The sequence below is a fragment of the Labrus mixtus genome, chromosome 9, assembly GCF_963584025.1.
Source record: "Labrus mixtus chromosome 9, fLabMix1.1, whole genome shotgun sequence".
NCBI lineage: Eukaryota > Metazoa > Chordata > Actinopteri > Labriformes > Labridae > Labrus > Labrus mixtus.
The window spans coordinates 16,083,202-16,096,983 of record NC_083620.1 but is presented as its reverse complement, the minus strand read 5'-3'; the positions used below and the strand labels follow the sequence as shown (position 1 = coordinate 16,096,983).

Here is a 13,782-nt window from a genome sequence, read left to right as displayed (position 1 = left end):
GCAACTCGATCTGCCTTTATGTTAACTAATGTGGCCTAAACATGATTTTGAGCTCTAAAAGACGTGAGATTTGTTAGGACATGCAGAACATGGGATGGCTCGGGCTCTGAAGAATTCATATAGCTGCTAAAATTGCCTGACATGTAGACATCACTAATATATACAAGCTGTGTAGGAGTGACTTGGAGACAGCGGTCTGGTTCAGTTTGGTTCGGTACGGTACCCATTTATTGGCGTTTCCACCGTCAAAAGTTGGGAATGGTACCAAAATAAGGGATCTGTACCGTCCTACTTTTTTGGTACCCTTCTGTTGGGGTGCCAAGGGTACAGATCCGACCATAAAGAGTCCCTTGTTTACTGTGTCCCTGTTCTTATTGAAGGTTTAACTTAATTAATAGCTGGCTACACTGTGTTGGGCTGCTATGATGTCACACTATTACGAAGCTGACGCGGCTATCTCCATCTGGCTTACACTCCGCTTACCAAATAAGGGTACAGTTTGCTGCGGAAACGCAAGCAAGTTCAGGGTTTACTGTACCGAACTGAACCAAACTGTAGTGAACCAAACGTGACTGCTTGGTGGGAACGGGGCTTATAGCAGTCACAAAGTGTGCAGTGGTTCACAAAGACATCCGAGACAGCAGATATTGTTAAAGACAATGCTAAATATTTTGACAGTCAATCCTTGAGTAGAAAATTAACCTCAGCATTTTTCTCAAACTATAGTGGCATTCAAAAATATTAGTAAATAATCAATGAAAGTAGACTATATTTAAATATCCCTTTCATGACTCATAACACTCGCTCCATCCACCAACACTCACCTCATTCTTTATTATGTCCAACCTTACTGGGTAAGATAGATCAGATGTGCTGTTAATGAGGCCCTACAGAACTTTCACAGGACGTGGGATGGTTTTACTTATTTTGTGTAGCAATTAGACTGATGAACCTCCAGCAGATTCATTTTACCAAAGCTAACGTAACACATAATGTGTAACTGGACCCCCATCCCCACCTTTCACGGCCACCCTTTTTTTGTAAGTGTGTGTTTCTCATTATCCCTGGTCTTGGCTGTCATCTGTATGCTTGGTTGTTGTAGTTTTTTTAAAATGATTTTTATTTGTATGCTTATGCTTGCTTCTTGACTTGTTTTACAGTTCACGTGGTGTCTTGTTAAGATTTGTCCTCTCACCACTGATGTTCACATACATTTCTGTATCTACCGATACTATGGATGAATTGGTTCAAAGTTTCCTATTTGTCTTTTATTGTTATGTAAATGTAAATGCAATAAACCTCAATAACAGTCATTTTGTAAATATCATGCACTGTCCTGATAGCAAAAGCACCTCTCTATTTATATAATAACCATTGATTTTATTTAGTCTTTAATTTTTTCTTTTTAAAAGAGAACATGACCATGTATTATATAACGCACATTACTTTTATTTATTAATCATACTGTACATCCAAAATAAACATTTTATAATCACAATTAAAACAAAAAATATTGCATTATAATTTATCCCATGTATTCATTTAGGTGGTAAATAGTTCACTTACAGTATGAGGGCATGCCAACATAATCTTTCTCTCACATTTTGCCATTTTATACAAGACTGGATTTGAATTGAAATCATTCAAAGAGTTACTAAAAAAAAACATCCTTAAACTTATGATCTGTCTTCCTTTTATATTCAAACCCTCAGCTCCCTCTATGCCCTAGAAAAAAACCTATAATTATGTCTCGTAAGAGTATGAAACCAGTTAGATCCTCGTTCGCTGAAATCACTGCAAGGCTCTCGGTTTTAGGCACAGATTCTATTGATCAACTGTTCGCCCACATGTTAATGTACCACGCTTGCACACGTTTAAAAAAAATAAAAATGAAAATGCTAGTTCAGGATACATAAATTAATCTGGTCAATGTTTATTCCAAGGATGTTAATGACTGTTATATACACTGCCAATTAAACCAAGTTGAACACCCAATATTTTGTCTTTCTTTGGATCAGTCAATGAGAACAGTTGTATTATGTCTTGCCGAGCTTTAAAGGGAAATTATTTGAGGAATTGGGAGCAATAACGTTTTTCAAATAATTTTTAAAACTTAACAGTAAACTTTTTTTTTTGCTTCTGACATCATCCATGAGCCATCACAGCCCGTTGTAGTCATCTGAGAGCTGCTCAAGACCAAACCAAAGTATTTTATTTTAAGATTTAGATTAGATATGTAGTAGATGTGTTTTATGTCGGAGGTGAGTGTACTATATCCTAAGCTGTGGTTTAAATGATCTTTATTGTTGTGTTATAACTTAAACACAGTGTAAGTCCTTATATCCAACATTTTCATTTGCAAACTTTCAGATCCTTTTGTGGACTTTAATAAGTGCTTGGTTAATGACAGGTGCACATTTATATTTGCGGACCTTTAAATGTTAATAGTTCACAGTGTGGTTTTGTGCTCATTACAGTAAATATATGTTATTTTCAGTTGAACAAAAGTCACATATCAAAGTCTGTTTGATGTATGCCTTACTTTTAATTGCTAGTCTTATTTACAATGCTGCTTGATATGTAACCAAACATGCTTTAATATAGGGCTTTCAAGAACTTTAAATGGCAGTGTATAATGTTTAATTAACAATAACATCAAGGTCAAATTATAAATGATTCCATCCATGATCGAGTGTAAGAGTTCCCAAAAATACTTACCTTGCTGTAGAAAATCAGGTCAGGAGTTCATAAAGAACATTCAACAAGTCCTGTTGAAACTGATACTTCTGGCCACAGTTCTGATTGTAACAATGACTAGCTAATACACAGCATTCAGGGAGAAAGGAACCAGAGAGGTTTTGTCACCCACTAATGTTACCACAGGGTGTCATTGGACTCAAACAGCTACTGTGCAGGGTTTCTGAAGTACCACATTTTGCTGTCACATAGAGAATCCACTGAGCGTGAAGGCTACGTGAAGAAGAGAATGCAATGTAAGAGGGACCAGAGGAGTCTGAAGAAATCCACTGGGGCAAGCACACCATGGATCAGAGCAGAAGAGCACGCAGGAGATGTGAGCCAGGATGCTAGGATGTGGTCATTGTTTATCACAGTGAGGGATTGTGGGCTAGCCGCTGGGTCCCATCTGCAGCCTCTCCTGCTTATGCCTATCCAGCCACTGTAAGATCTGCTGTTTGAGTTCCTCGTTTGGCCTGATCTGGTCCATGGTAAGAGGACTGCGATTGAAAGGGTCTGTCTGGTCACTGCAAGAAGGATATAATCACAATTAAATGACACATCCCGATTTCTCAAACAGCCATCATCTCGCGAGAATTTCGGTGCTTTGCAGGAGCTAACCTGAGGAGATGCCTTGCTATAGTGGAGCGGTCAACTGTGACATTGGAAGAAGGGAGAAGCACAGGATCCAGCATCAGAGTGGACATAATGGGATCCAAGAATTCATCTGGGGCATCCGAGTAAGTCTCCTCTTCCTGCTGCTGTCTGTCTGCATGGGGCTGAAAAGAAGACACATTGACAACACACCTTCAGAGTTTCTACCTAAATCCACCACAGCGATCACGGCATAGATTCAGAAAAACACAGATTTATGCTTGTGTTATTTCTGGCAAACAGCTTCTACAACTAATGATACCTTTATTTTATCAGCGAGAAGTCCAAAAGCCACGATCATGTCCCCAGGCTTGTTTATCTTCTTCAGTACCCGAACTGTTTGGGTGAAGAGGGTGGCAGAGTAAGATCGTCCATCCTTGGGGACTGTGGCACAGAAATTCTCCTCGTCACTGCCATTTATAGGATGACAAAGGGAAGGTATTAAACAAATTACAAAAGGAGGAAAACATTTTGTACTGTTAACATTTCTACAATAAGATATTGTACATACCCCAAGTTCAGGTAGATGGTGCAGATGTCAGAAACAAGCTGCTGGGGCTTGAAGTCAAACTCACTGAAGTCCTTGACTTTAAGCGCTCCCATTTTAGGACCCACCAGATGCTGCAGGAAGTAGTTCAGCATGGAGATGATCCTCTCAGCCAGGAAGGGATGCACAAAGATCCCCTTGATCTCTGGAAATGAGGAAAATGATCAAAAAAAAAACAATGGGGTGGATGAAGACTAACTTTGAAAGGATGCATCGATATAAAGAGGCACAATCTTTTCAGCCTGACCTGAGGTGAGGAAGGCCAGTGTGCCGATGGTCTCATTAGACATGATGTTGTGGAAGCGTCCCAGCTGTCCAAACATCTGCAGGCTGGACTCCTTCTCTCTTCGGGCATCGGGGGCCAGGCTTTCCCACTCCCCTCGATCCCGCTCCAGCTGCAGAACCTTAATTTTACTCAGGTACTACAACACACAAAGATAAAGTCTTATTCTTCCATCGAGCTAATGAAAACATCTGAAGGCCTGCAAAAGAGATAAAAACATTGAAGACAACCAGCAAGTTAAAAGTCATGAGGGTCTTTTCCAATTCACATTTTTGACAAAATCTTCATGGTAACCAGTACTATTTGATTTGTGGGAAGATAACCTTAACCCATATTTTAATGTTAAGGCGACACCACAAAAAGTGAAATAACACCAGACAAGAAGAAATGAAAACACGATGGTGGTTTACTTTGTACTACATAATAGGGACGGGTAGAAATCTATGGATGTCTGACTGATGGTGTACTCGGTCTTACCTGAATGGCCTCGTCCAGGAGGAAGATAGCGTCATTCATCAGGAGGTTAAGGAACCTGAGGAACAAAGGAGGGTTCATGGCCTCCAGGTTCTCAGATGCATAGTGCGCCAAATGCTGAAAAAGTAAATGAAAAAACAAATCTGTATCAATCAGTATAATAAACTACAACACCCTTAATCACTTACCACCTGGTAGTAAAAGTATGCCAGTTTGTCCCCCCTTATATTCCTTCATTACACTTACTTATGGGCACTGAAGACTGAAAGGGGCAAAAGTCTATCCCAGCGAGAAGTGAGCAACAAAATGGGACCTCATTGACATTTTATCTTCCATTATTAGGGGTTCAAAAGTGCACTAAGGGGCTATTTCTATCCTTACCACAAGTACTCGTACACTAGCAACAGTTTGAAAGGGATAAAGGGGGCAAGGACAAATTCAGGCATTTTGAAGGAATTTATTTGCTGCTCTCTTCACCAAAAATCAATGTCTACTATAAATGAATTGCTTGGTAATAACCTCATAAAACATGTCAAAATCCATTAAGATTTTAATGTACACCCACCACAAATGAATACAACTTTTTTTATATTTTCCTGTACTGCCATCCAGCCAATTTCTATCTAATACCAACATTGTAATAAATTAGTTCTGGAGGCACATTTGAAAGCTTCTTTTGAATATGCTTAAAGAAAAGTATTCAAAGAGTTTGTTTGAGCACACTTGATTTCTTCTTACCTTCACGCTCTCTCTGTAGTCCTCTTTGCCCCACATGTACTTGAGGATGGGGTACATGGGTCTTCTGTAGTTGAATTTCTGTTCAAATTGATGAGGATCACCTGAAAAAGTACAGACAAGAGGACAAGTACAGTTATATGTTTCAATTCTGTTTATAAAACAACCAGTACTGTTGAAGTCAAACATTTTAAGACATATGCATACTTCACCTGTAAATTCAATGTCTACAAACACAGTGATGAGGGCCTCAGCCAGCTGGGGTGCATGTCTGTAAGAGCAGAAGACTCGCTCTCGCTGGAACATGATAGGCTGAACAGCACCAGGAGTGAGCGGCTCCATGTGGGGCATCACCGCCTCCAAGACCTCGGCCAGCTTTGCTCTTAAATGAGGGTTCTTCATCCTGTTGTATATGTGGGACAGGTGGGATTAAAGCAATATGAGAAACATATTTCAAGGCAACCTGCACTATTCAAGCAAGATAATAACCATTGATAGTCTTCCTTATGAAGACAATGATAAGATAGACTCTTGGTGTTCCAAAAAAGTTATTTCCAAAGGGCTGAGGTACTACCAAGAAGCATTTGCTTTAGAGGAACCTCTTTTGGATAGGGTTGTTTGTTCTTTGACTATTTTACTCTATTAACAGGAGTTAGAGGACGGGCCTTTTCAGTCTTTTATCCACTGCCACATTTGAATGTACCCACACTTCCACTGCTCTCACTGACCTCTGCATTACTTAGTTGTTTGTAGATGGCTTATGATTAATCTGGTGTAGTAGCTGGACCTTGGCATGATGCCACTAACTCTCTCTTTCCTCTCTGCCATGCCAGATATAACATTGTCGGTGATAACATGAATTTTCCCAATGAGGACGGTTTGATGTATCTGACTTCAGTTGTGTCCTTAGAAGACAAAAGGTTGCATGCTAAGAGTTTCTCCCCTCCTTGTCCATCATTTGAAATATATTGATTATTGTTTTAATTATTTCTTAAATGTGCCAAAAGACAAGGTGTTCATTCTTAGTCGTACCATGATAAAAATAATAAAAAAAACATTTTAAAAGCCCTTCTGGGTGGGTTCTAGATCCAACCCTTGGAATATAAAAGGGATCCCTGTGGAATCCCCTCTGTAGGTTTCTTGTTAAGACGGTGGATTAAATCCTCCTGTGCAGGTTCTTTGTTGAACCATTACACCATAAAAAGGATGTAGGGGAAACCTCTCAGAGATAGTTGTACATACGGTATATGTTGGGCTTTAGAGACAACCCTCTGAAATTCTACCACTTGGAACCACCAAAAAAAAAAAAGGTTCTACAGGGATCCGAAAACAGTTTTCCAAAGGGGACAGGTAGAACATTTATTTTTGGTTCTAATTAGCACTTTATTTCTGAGAGTGTAGAGCATGTTATGTACCTCTCTACATTCCCCATGAAGACAGTGATGAAGTTAAGAATCTGCTCCAGACTATCCGTGGAGGTCTCCAAAGCATCGTCCGCAAATCGACGCAGGAAGATGAAAAAATCTCCTATGTTCTCAGCAAAAAACTCTGTCCAAGGAAAGACACAAGGAATTACTATTATTTGAAGGAATGTTAATCAATGTAATTTCCACATTTTTTTGGTTCTGCTGTTGAAAACCCAGAGATCAGGTAGCTTCATTTTTCACTTGACCTCAGTCTGAACCCTGTTGGGTTTTAACTCAAACCTTGTATCAGTGTCTTTACCTCACATAAAAAATGTAGTTATTTATATTATGTTTATTTCAACGGTATATTATTTGGTTATGTATTCGATTTTTTTGCAAAATCCTCCAATTTAGGGAGGATAAAAAAGCTCTGCTCCACTTTATTTGCATTGTAGGAGAAGGTGTGACCTACCTGGAACAAAGCAAAGCATAGTATTCTGTAGGGAGGGCAGGGGAAAACTGAGTGCTACATGTTCAGGCCCCTGGTTTCCCAAACCAAGCTGCACTAGCAGAGCACCGGTGGAGGCTTGGAGGTTAAGGCAGCATTGCAGCATGGCAGGCTGCGTGGTGGCGGCTTTGGTTGACAGATAAACAATCATCAGACGCTCAAACTGCTCCAGGAGCTGCTCTGACATGGGGCTGCCTGATCGCTGGGCCTCCTGCCATGTCACCTGGAGCCGGTGGAGAGACTGGTTCATCTTTACCATCTGCTCGTGGAGTCTGCATGGACACATTATGGTCCATTGACACAAACAGTGCAAGACAACACAGATTAATGCCGTCATAAAGTAGTATGGTGCCAACATGATAGAACATAATGTAAACTACGTTTCTGTAACATCTGTACTTTTTTGAAAGAATGTACCTGTGGAAGCCAAGATGCAGGGTGAGTTGTGTGAGGATGAGGTTTTCAGTCAGTAGACTGTAAGACTGTGCAGACTCCACCAGCTGCTGAGGGGGCACAGGGATTAGACAGGTTTCTTTTTCGAGGCCTGGTAAAAGAAATAAAACACTATTCAGTCATAAAATATCAGGTTTAGTCTTCATTAACATGCAGCCCTTCAAAACTGAGAGTTTAAAACTACTATAAACCCACTTGTAAATAAAAAAAAAACAGTTTCTACTGTTACATAACAAATATGGAATGAAGTATTGACAAAAGAAAAAGGCTTATTCCCCCAAATTGTCTTATACATTAACCTCTTGCGTGCACGTTGCGATTGCGTCTCTCTTCTTCGCTCAGCTCTTTGAAGGCGCAGTAGGTGGGGTTGAAGGTGAGCAGTTTGGGCGAGCGAGGCCTGCAGAAGGGCTGGCACAGCTTCAAAAGCGCTGCACCTAAGTTTAAGAAGAAAGCATCCGACGCGTACATCTGGAAGATCTCGGGCATCTGATTGGCCCATATCTTTGCTCGACCGGCGTTAGCATGCAAACAGCTGCCTAGCCACGAGAGCAGCAAGTGGCGCGTCTCACCAGAACGCTGGAGCAAATTCTTAAAGATTTGGTGCAGCTTCTCATGAAACTGGCCCATGAACTGCAACACAAGGGAAGTAAAGATTATAACCCGTAGACATTTGTAGTTTGACAAGCAGTGTTTGCTTTCATCATTCATTTCAGGAAATATCATTATCAGAAGTCAACGTCATAATAGGAGAATCTGCTGACCTGGTGGATGTTGGCCTCCTGGACCTTTGTCTCCTGGGCACTGGAGCGGGAAGGGTTCAGGAAGTAACCATGTCCTTCCACCACACCTGGGGTTTTTAACAGGCACGAGATGCTTAACACTGCCCCTAAAAGGGTCTTCTGGTACTGTAAACCATTAGCTGGATCTTTGGGCTGGATATACTCCATCAAAATCTACAGAAACCAACAACAAAAAAAGAACTATTAGGACAATTGTGAAAGCTTGAGGGGTTGAGGGGGGTGAAACCACAAACTCAAAGGGTAAAGGTAGAACATTACAAATGAATACCAATACAGTATATCTGATCATGATTGTGTTTCTGTATATGTCAAACACCTGGTTAGAAGTAACGATGCAAATTCACAATGCTTTTTGCAAATGTCTCAGTGTGTCTCCTGACCTTTGCAATATCTTTATGGTGGCTGAAATAGAGCAAAACATCCAGGTAGGAGTAGAGGACAGGCTGGCAAAGGTCCAGGTCTTTGACGCGTCCATGGAAGATATCAAACACTGGTACTATCACCTCCTCGAAAGTACGCACTTCCTGGTCAGAGAGTAGTCCCGCAATGACCTCCTCTACAAACTCAACCACCTCCTCTGGCTCTGAAACAGAAACAAAGTGAGAGGAGAAAGTTAAAGACAAAGCTTTACATAAGAAAACCAAAGTAAAAAGAGAGAGCAAGGCACATAACCAAAACAAAAAGGAAGGCAGCAGGTCAGGCCTACTGAACCTACGTGATCCATTGAAGCCTTCCAGCAGCAGGTCCAGCAGCTGTTCGTAGATATTCTGGCTGACGTAAATCTCCGGGGTGAGCAGAACTGTCCGTGTGTTAGAAACTGTCAGGTTCTTACAGCGTACAGCAAATGACAGCAACTTCTCTGGTACCTTTGTCACCTTGTGCAAAAAATAATCAAATCACTATGAAAGAGCATGGGACATTTTTAATGTTCAAATTACAGAGAGTAGTCTGGCAAGCTCTGAGAGCAGATGCAGAAAACAGCTGCAGGCATTCTCACCTCTTCTTTAGACCTCTGGTAACAAGCAAACAGGTAAGGCATGGCGCACTTCTCTCCGGCGTCACGGTCAGCTGACAGGTTAACAGCGCTGCATGATGTCATGTAGATGAGCTGGTTTCCTGGCTCTAGCAGCAGCAGACGGTTAAACAGAGCCTGGAAGACAGAGATCTGATCTGATTACTCACCCATACACACAAAACAATCTTTGTATGACTGATTATTCCTTATATTTCTGAATTAATTCCCTGCATAATACACCTAAAAAAACTATGTCTAACTAATGTCTAGTTTTCCTGCTTCTGTTGAAGTCATCCCTCAGCAAAAAAAAACAAAAAAAAAACATGCTCTTGACCTGTTCTATGTTGTCCATGTCCAGCCAGTCCTGTCCATCCAGATCTGCAGCCATCTCCTCCAGGTAAACACAGCGAGGGGGGATCCCATTGCCTCCTCTCATACTTGGGTCACCTTCAAGGAAATGAAACCATGTTCCATAAAAACAAAAATCTCAAATTATAGTACATAAAAAGCTGTGACGTTTAAACAAAAAAAAAACATCATAGCTGGATTATCGTAGCCGAGAAATGAACACCGACTTCAAAATCAAGAATAAATAATACTGGATAATTGAAGCGCCTGTGTATATATTTTTCAAGGTAGAGGAAATCATTGTAGGACTCCATGTGAAAAGGGGGGGGGGGGCTTTTGCCAACATTTCCTGAACACCATGACTCATCCTTGAGCAGCATTCTCACATTGAAGATTCACAATGTGCAAGGTCTTGGTATTGTCATTAAGGGTGGTGAGTCATTTGTTGCATTACTTACTGGAAGCTAAATTTTGACATTCAAGAGAGCCAGCAACATCAAACAATAATACCACTAAGAATAGCAGAACAGACTGCTGTACTTTTTTGGCTAAAACCCAGCTACATATAGAGACATCTGTCTGTCTGTCTCTCTTATGTCCTTTCAAAGAGAAGCAAAAGAAGACTATTTTGTTGGTAACGTAAAGAAGAAACCTGACTTTGCACCTTACATTAATTGGAATCTGACCTTGGCACTATGTTGAATGTCACCTCCCACTCTCCTCCCCACATTTCATGTCTCTTTGAATTCATACATTTGAAGCTCCTACTCATCAAATCATTCAGTGACTCCTCGTGCCCTATGGAAGTGTGTACTGTCATCCTGGAGGGAACACTCCCAAGAGGAAAGAGAATGGTTCCTCACAGAATAAATGTCACAACTCAGAACAACTTGATTTAAATGTATTGTGACCCTTTCCACTAAGGGGAGAAGTGGGCCCATAAAAATGCTCCCAACAGCATAACAGGCTCAGTTACTACAGATGTTCAAACAGAAAACCCAAGTTTAGCAAATGGATCTACAATTGTTTACCTGTTGTATGTTACTACTAGGTATTTGTCATTCAATGTTGATATAACAGACATACAGTAGAATGTATGGTTCATGCAGTAGGTGGATATTCAATATACCTTTTCAACAGTTGTCTCTCTACTCCTTTAGTCTATTTACATGGTCATAAATCAGAAACTGGACTACTGTTGTTTATTAAGTAACTTGCTAGCAACATAACTGCAGACTGGAATCTCTGCTGAGCTGGAGTTTGTGTTTATTTTCATAGAACTAAGACGCAGGCATACATTCTGTATAAAAAGCGGTACTCGTTACAAATCGCTCATATTTAATCTCCTTTTACTTACTGTTGTCAAGAGTGATGAGAAATATTCGCTGGATCATGTGATTGACATTGAGCTGTTCACAGAGCTCCTGACGGGACCGGAAGGAGCGGCTGATCTCTGCCACAGAGTCATCATTTTCATCGACGCTGTCTGACACAGAGTTTTCTGACTCTGACTGGCTCTCTCCTGAGTCCTCCACTGTCACACAGGAAAAAAAGGTTGGTATGGTTTCATGATATGGATTAATCTAAGCCAGAACAAATGACAAGAGAGAGAAAACCCTGACGCTCCTCTAACACTGAAGTTATGTGGGCATTATGTGTGTATCTGATTTGTTTCTCTGCTCTTCGTTTCGTAACTATGATCCCCCTTTAATGTATTTCTTTCAAGAGGGTTGCAGCAGCTCTGATAACTCACGTGGTGGTTCGGTAGACTGTTGAGGTTTCTGGCCTGATGCGAACTGCTTGGCATCAGCCAGTGAGCTGAAGAGGGCGGCGAAGGGGTTGCAGGAGATGTTCTGGTTGTTGTTGCCCTGGTCAGTCATCTCATTGGGGCTCAACACTCACTCCATCCAAGATCCCAGCCTTCAAGGGCAACGCAGACACATCAACACAGACGCAGCACAATATCCACACAGGTTAGTATTTTCTTTTTTATCATTGTCTGACTATTATCATAACCATGTCAGCCTTACAGTTACAGTCAGACACATGAAGGTCAGTAATAAGAACAAACTGGACAAAGTTGTTAAACTAGGCAGCAAGATAACTGGGAAGCAAATGTACAGCATTTATTTCCTGACAGACCGTTACACAGTGAATTTAGCCGTCAAGATCACAGCTGACCCTCTGCACCCCCTTTGGTCCGAGTGTGAACTCTTGAATTCAGGGCGCAGGTGCAGAACGCCCAGGACGAGGACTAAAAGAGGCATTACATCCTTTGTACCGCGCAGTATTCAGCTGCTTAATAAGAACTGATTATACAGGACGAACTCGACACTCTGCACTTTATTTAACTTGCTGAAATCCCTCATTGAATCATGTGAATGTTGAATCTCTGCATTACTGTGGTACAACACTGCCTCTCTTCTCTGCTGTTTACATTACTTGCTGCTATTTTATCATACCAAGTCACTTTAATCATCACCTGTCACTTTATCTTGTCATTCTCTGCAAATACGGTCTCAATTCTCAATTCCCCCCAGTTAACTTCATCATTCATTTTGTACTGTATATCCCCCCTGTTTTTGTTTTTATTTATCTTATCTATTCTGTTTAATGTGTATTTTTGAGCTTTCTTGTCTGTGCTGCTGTAACGCCCAAATTTCCCCTCTGGGGATCAATAAAGTACTATCCTATCCTATCCTATGTGATGCTTTAGTGTGTTTTTATGTGTTCTTACGTGCTGTCCTGTAAATTTTTGTTTGTATTGTGTTTTTTTTTAGCTCTCTGTGCAAGGCAAATTCCCCTATAGGGGCAATAAGGGTTTCATTCATTCATTCATACATCTTAATCTTCTTGTGATCACATCCAGGAGTGAGTTTCCAGACCTCTTCACTGTAGTGTAGAAGATCAGATCAGACCTAGATATTCATAATTTGTGAAATGTGAAGAATTTCCTGTCTCAATATTTCTGTGTGTGACTGTTTCTCTTCACACTGAACACAATATTTCCCTTAATGTAAAAGGTACTCTTAACATCCTCTTTCTCCTGATCCTACGCCTGCTTTCATTTCTTCAACCTCTGACGTACTATTAAACTTTAGGCATGTTGTAGAGATCAACCAATAAAACAATTACTCCTTAAATGGAGCAGCAAACAACCAAACAGCACCATGTCGGCGGATCAAAGTTACGTGTGTTGTCACGGTTACCCATCAGTTTAGTTTAACACCTTTACTTTGTGGAGCTACCTTTCCTCTTAACCCGTTATTTAAATCATGTCAGCTGTCAGCCTAGCAGTTATGTAGTAGCATTAGCGACCTAGCTGGGAGGGTTGGCGAGTAGCAGTGACCGTCCTGCCTGCAACAGGGCTAGTTAGCTGGTTAGCTTGTGTAGTAGCGAAAGCTAAAGCTGTCACTGGGTCACCACGACTCTCTTCTCTGTGGCGTAGATTTAACACACTGTCACATTTGGTTTCGTGTATTATCAGTCCAAATGAAATGTACAAACGATAAAGAGGTGCTGTCGTACCTGCTTGACGGGAAGAAGTGTGTGTTTTTTGGTTTGAAAAAAAAAATTGCTTCTGCGAAACCAGTGGAAGCAGATCCTCAGTAAATTGAAATTGTAAACGTCATCAAAATGAGACGAGGGGTCTCTCTGCTGCTGCTGAGTAACTTTAAGAAAACAATAAAACACTGTGGATTAAAAGAAGCATTTCGTTGGACACTATAAAAGGTAGTACACGTATGCAACCCTTATTAAAAGTTCAATCTTTTCTTAAACTGTATTCAAACATAATACTTGTGGGAATAATTTAAAATAGTTC

The 13,782-nt window shown here is 40.8% G+C and overlaps 1 protein-coding gene across 1 annotated transcript; it reads right to left on the bottom strand.

Annotated features, from left to right (window-relative positions):
- Window positions 1-1,428: 1,428 nt before the first annotated feature.
- Window positions 1,429-13,510, bottom strand: ube4a (ubiquitination factor E4A (UFD2 homolog, yeast)). Its single transcript, XM_061046533.1, has 20 exons — window positions 13,488-13,510; window positions 11,713-11,879; window positions 11,317-11,493; window positions 9,946-10,058; window positions 9,594-9,746; window positions 9,312-9,471; window positions 8,977-9,179; window positions 8,558-8,749; window positions 8,096-8,426; window positions 7,761-7,887; window positions 7,308-7,615; window positions 6,845-6,977; window positions 5,642-5,832; window positions 5,433-5,533; window positions 4,698-4,811; window positions 4,185-4,359; window positions 3,902-4,082; window positions 3,653-3,800; window positions 3,358-3,515; window positions 1,429-3,263 (listed from the first exon to the last, which is right to left on the bottom strand). The coding sequence occupies exons 2-20, from the start codon at window positions 11,837-11,839 to the stop codon at window positions 3,128-3,130; spliced, it is 3,228 nt and encodes a 1,075-aa protein (XP_060902516.1). The 5' UTR covers window positions 11,840-11,879; window positions 13,488-13,510; the 3' UTR covers window positions 1,429-3,127.
- Window positions 13,511-13,782: the final 272 nt, after the last annotated feature.

What these genes read in the sequence shown, in the direction of transcription:
- ube4a (XM_061046533.1), bottom strand. Translation starts at nt 11,839, where the DNA reads ATGACTGACCAGGGCAACAACAACCAGAACATCTCCTGCAACCCCTTC. An exon ending in ACAGTCTACCGAACCACCAC is followed by an intron (nt 11,494 to 11,712) that starts GTGAGTTATCAG and finishes CCTGTGTGACAG; the next exon opens with TGGAGGACTCAGGAGAGAGC. An exon ending in CTGCATCTTGGCTTCCACAG is followed by an intron (nt 7,616 to 7,760) that starts GTACATTCTTTC and finishes GTGTCCATGCAG; the next exon opens with ACTCCACGAGCAGATGGTAA.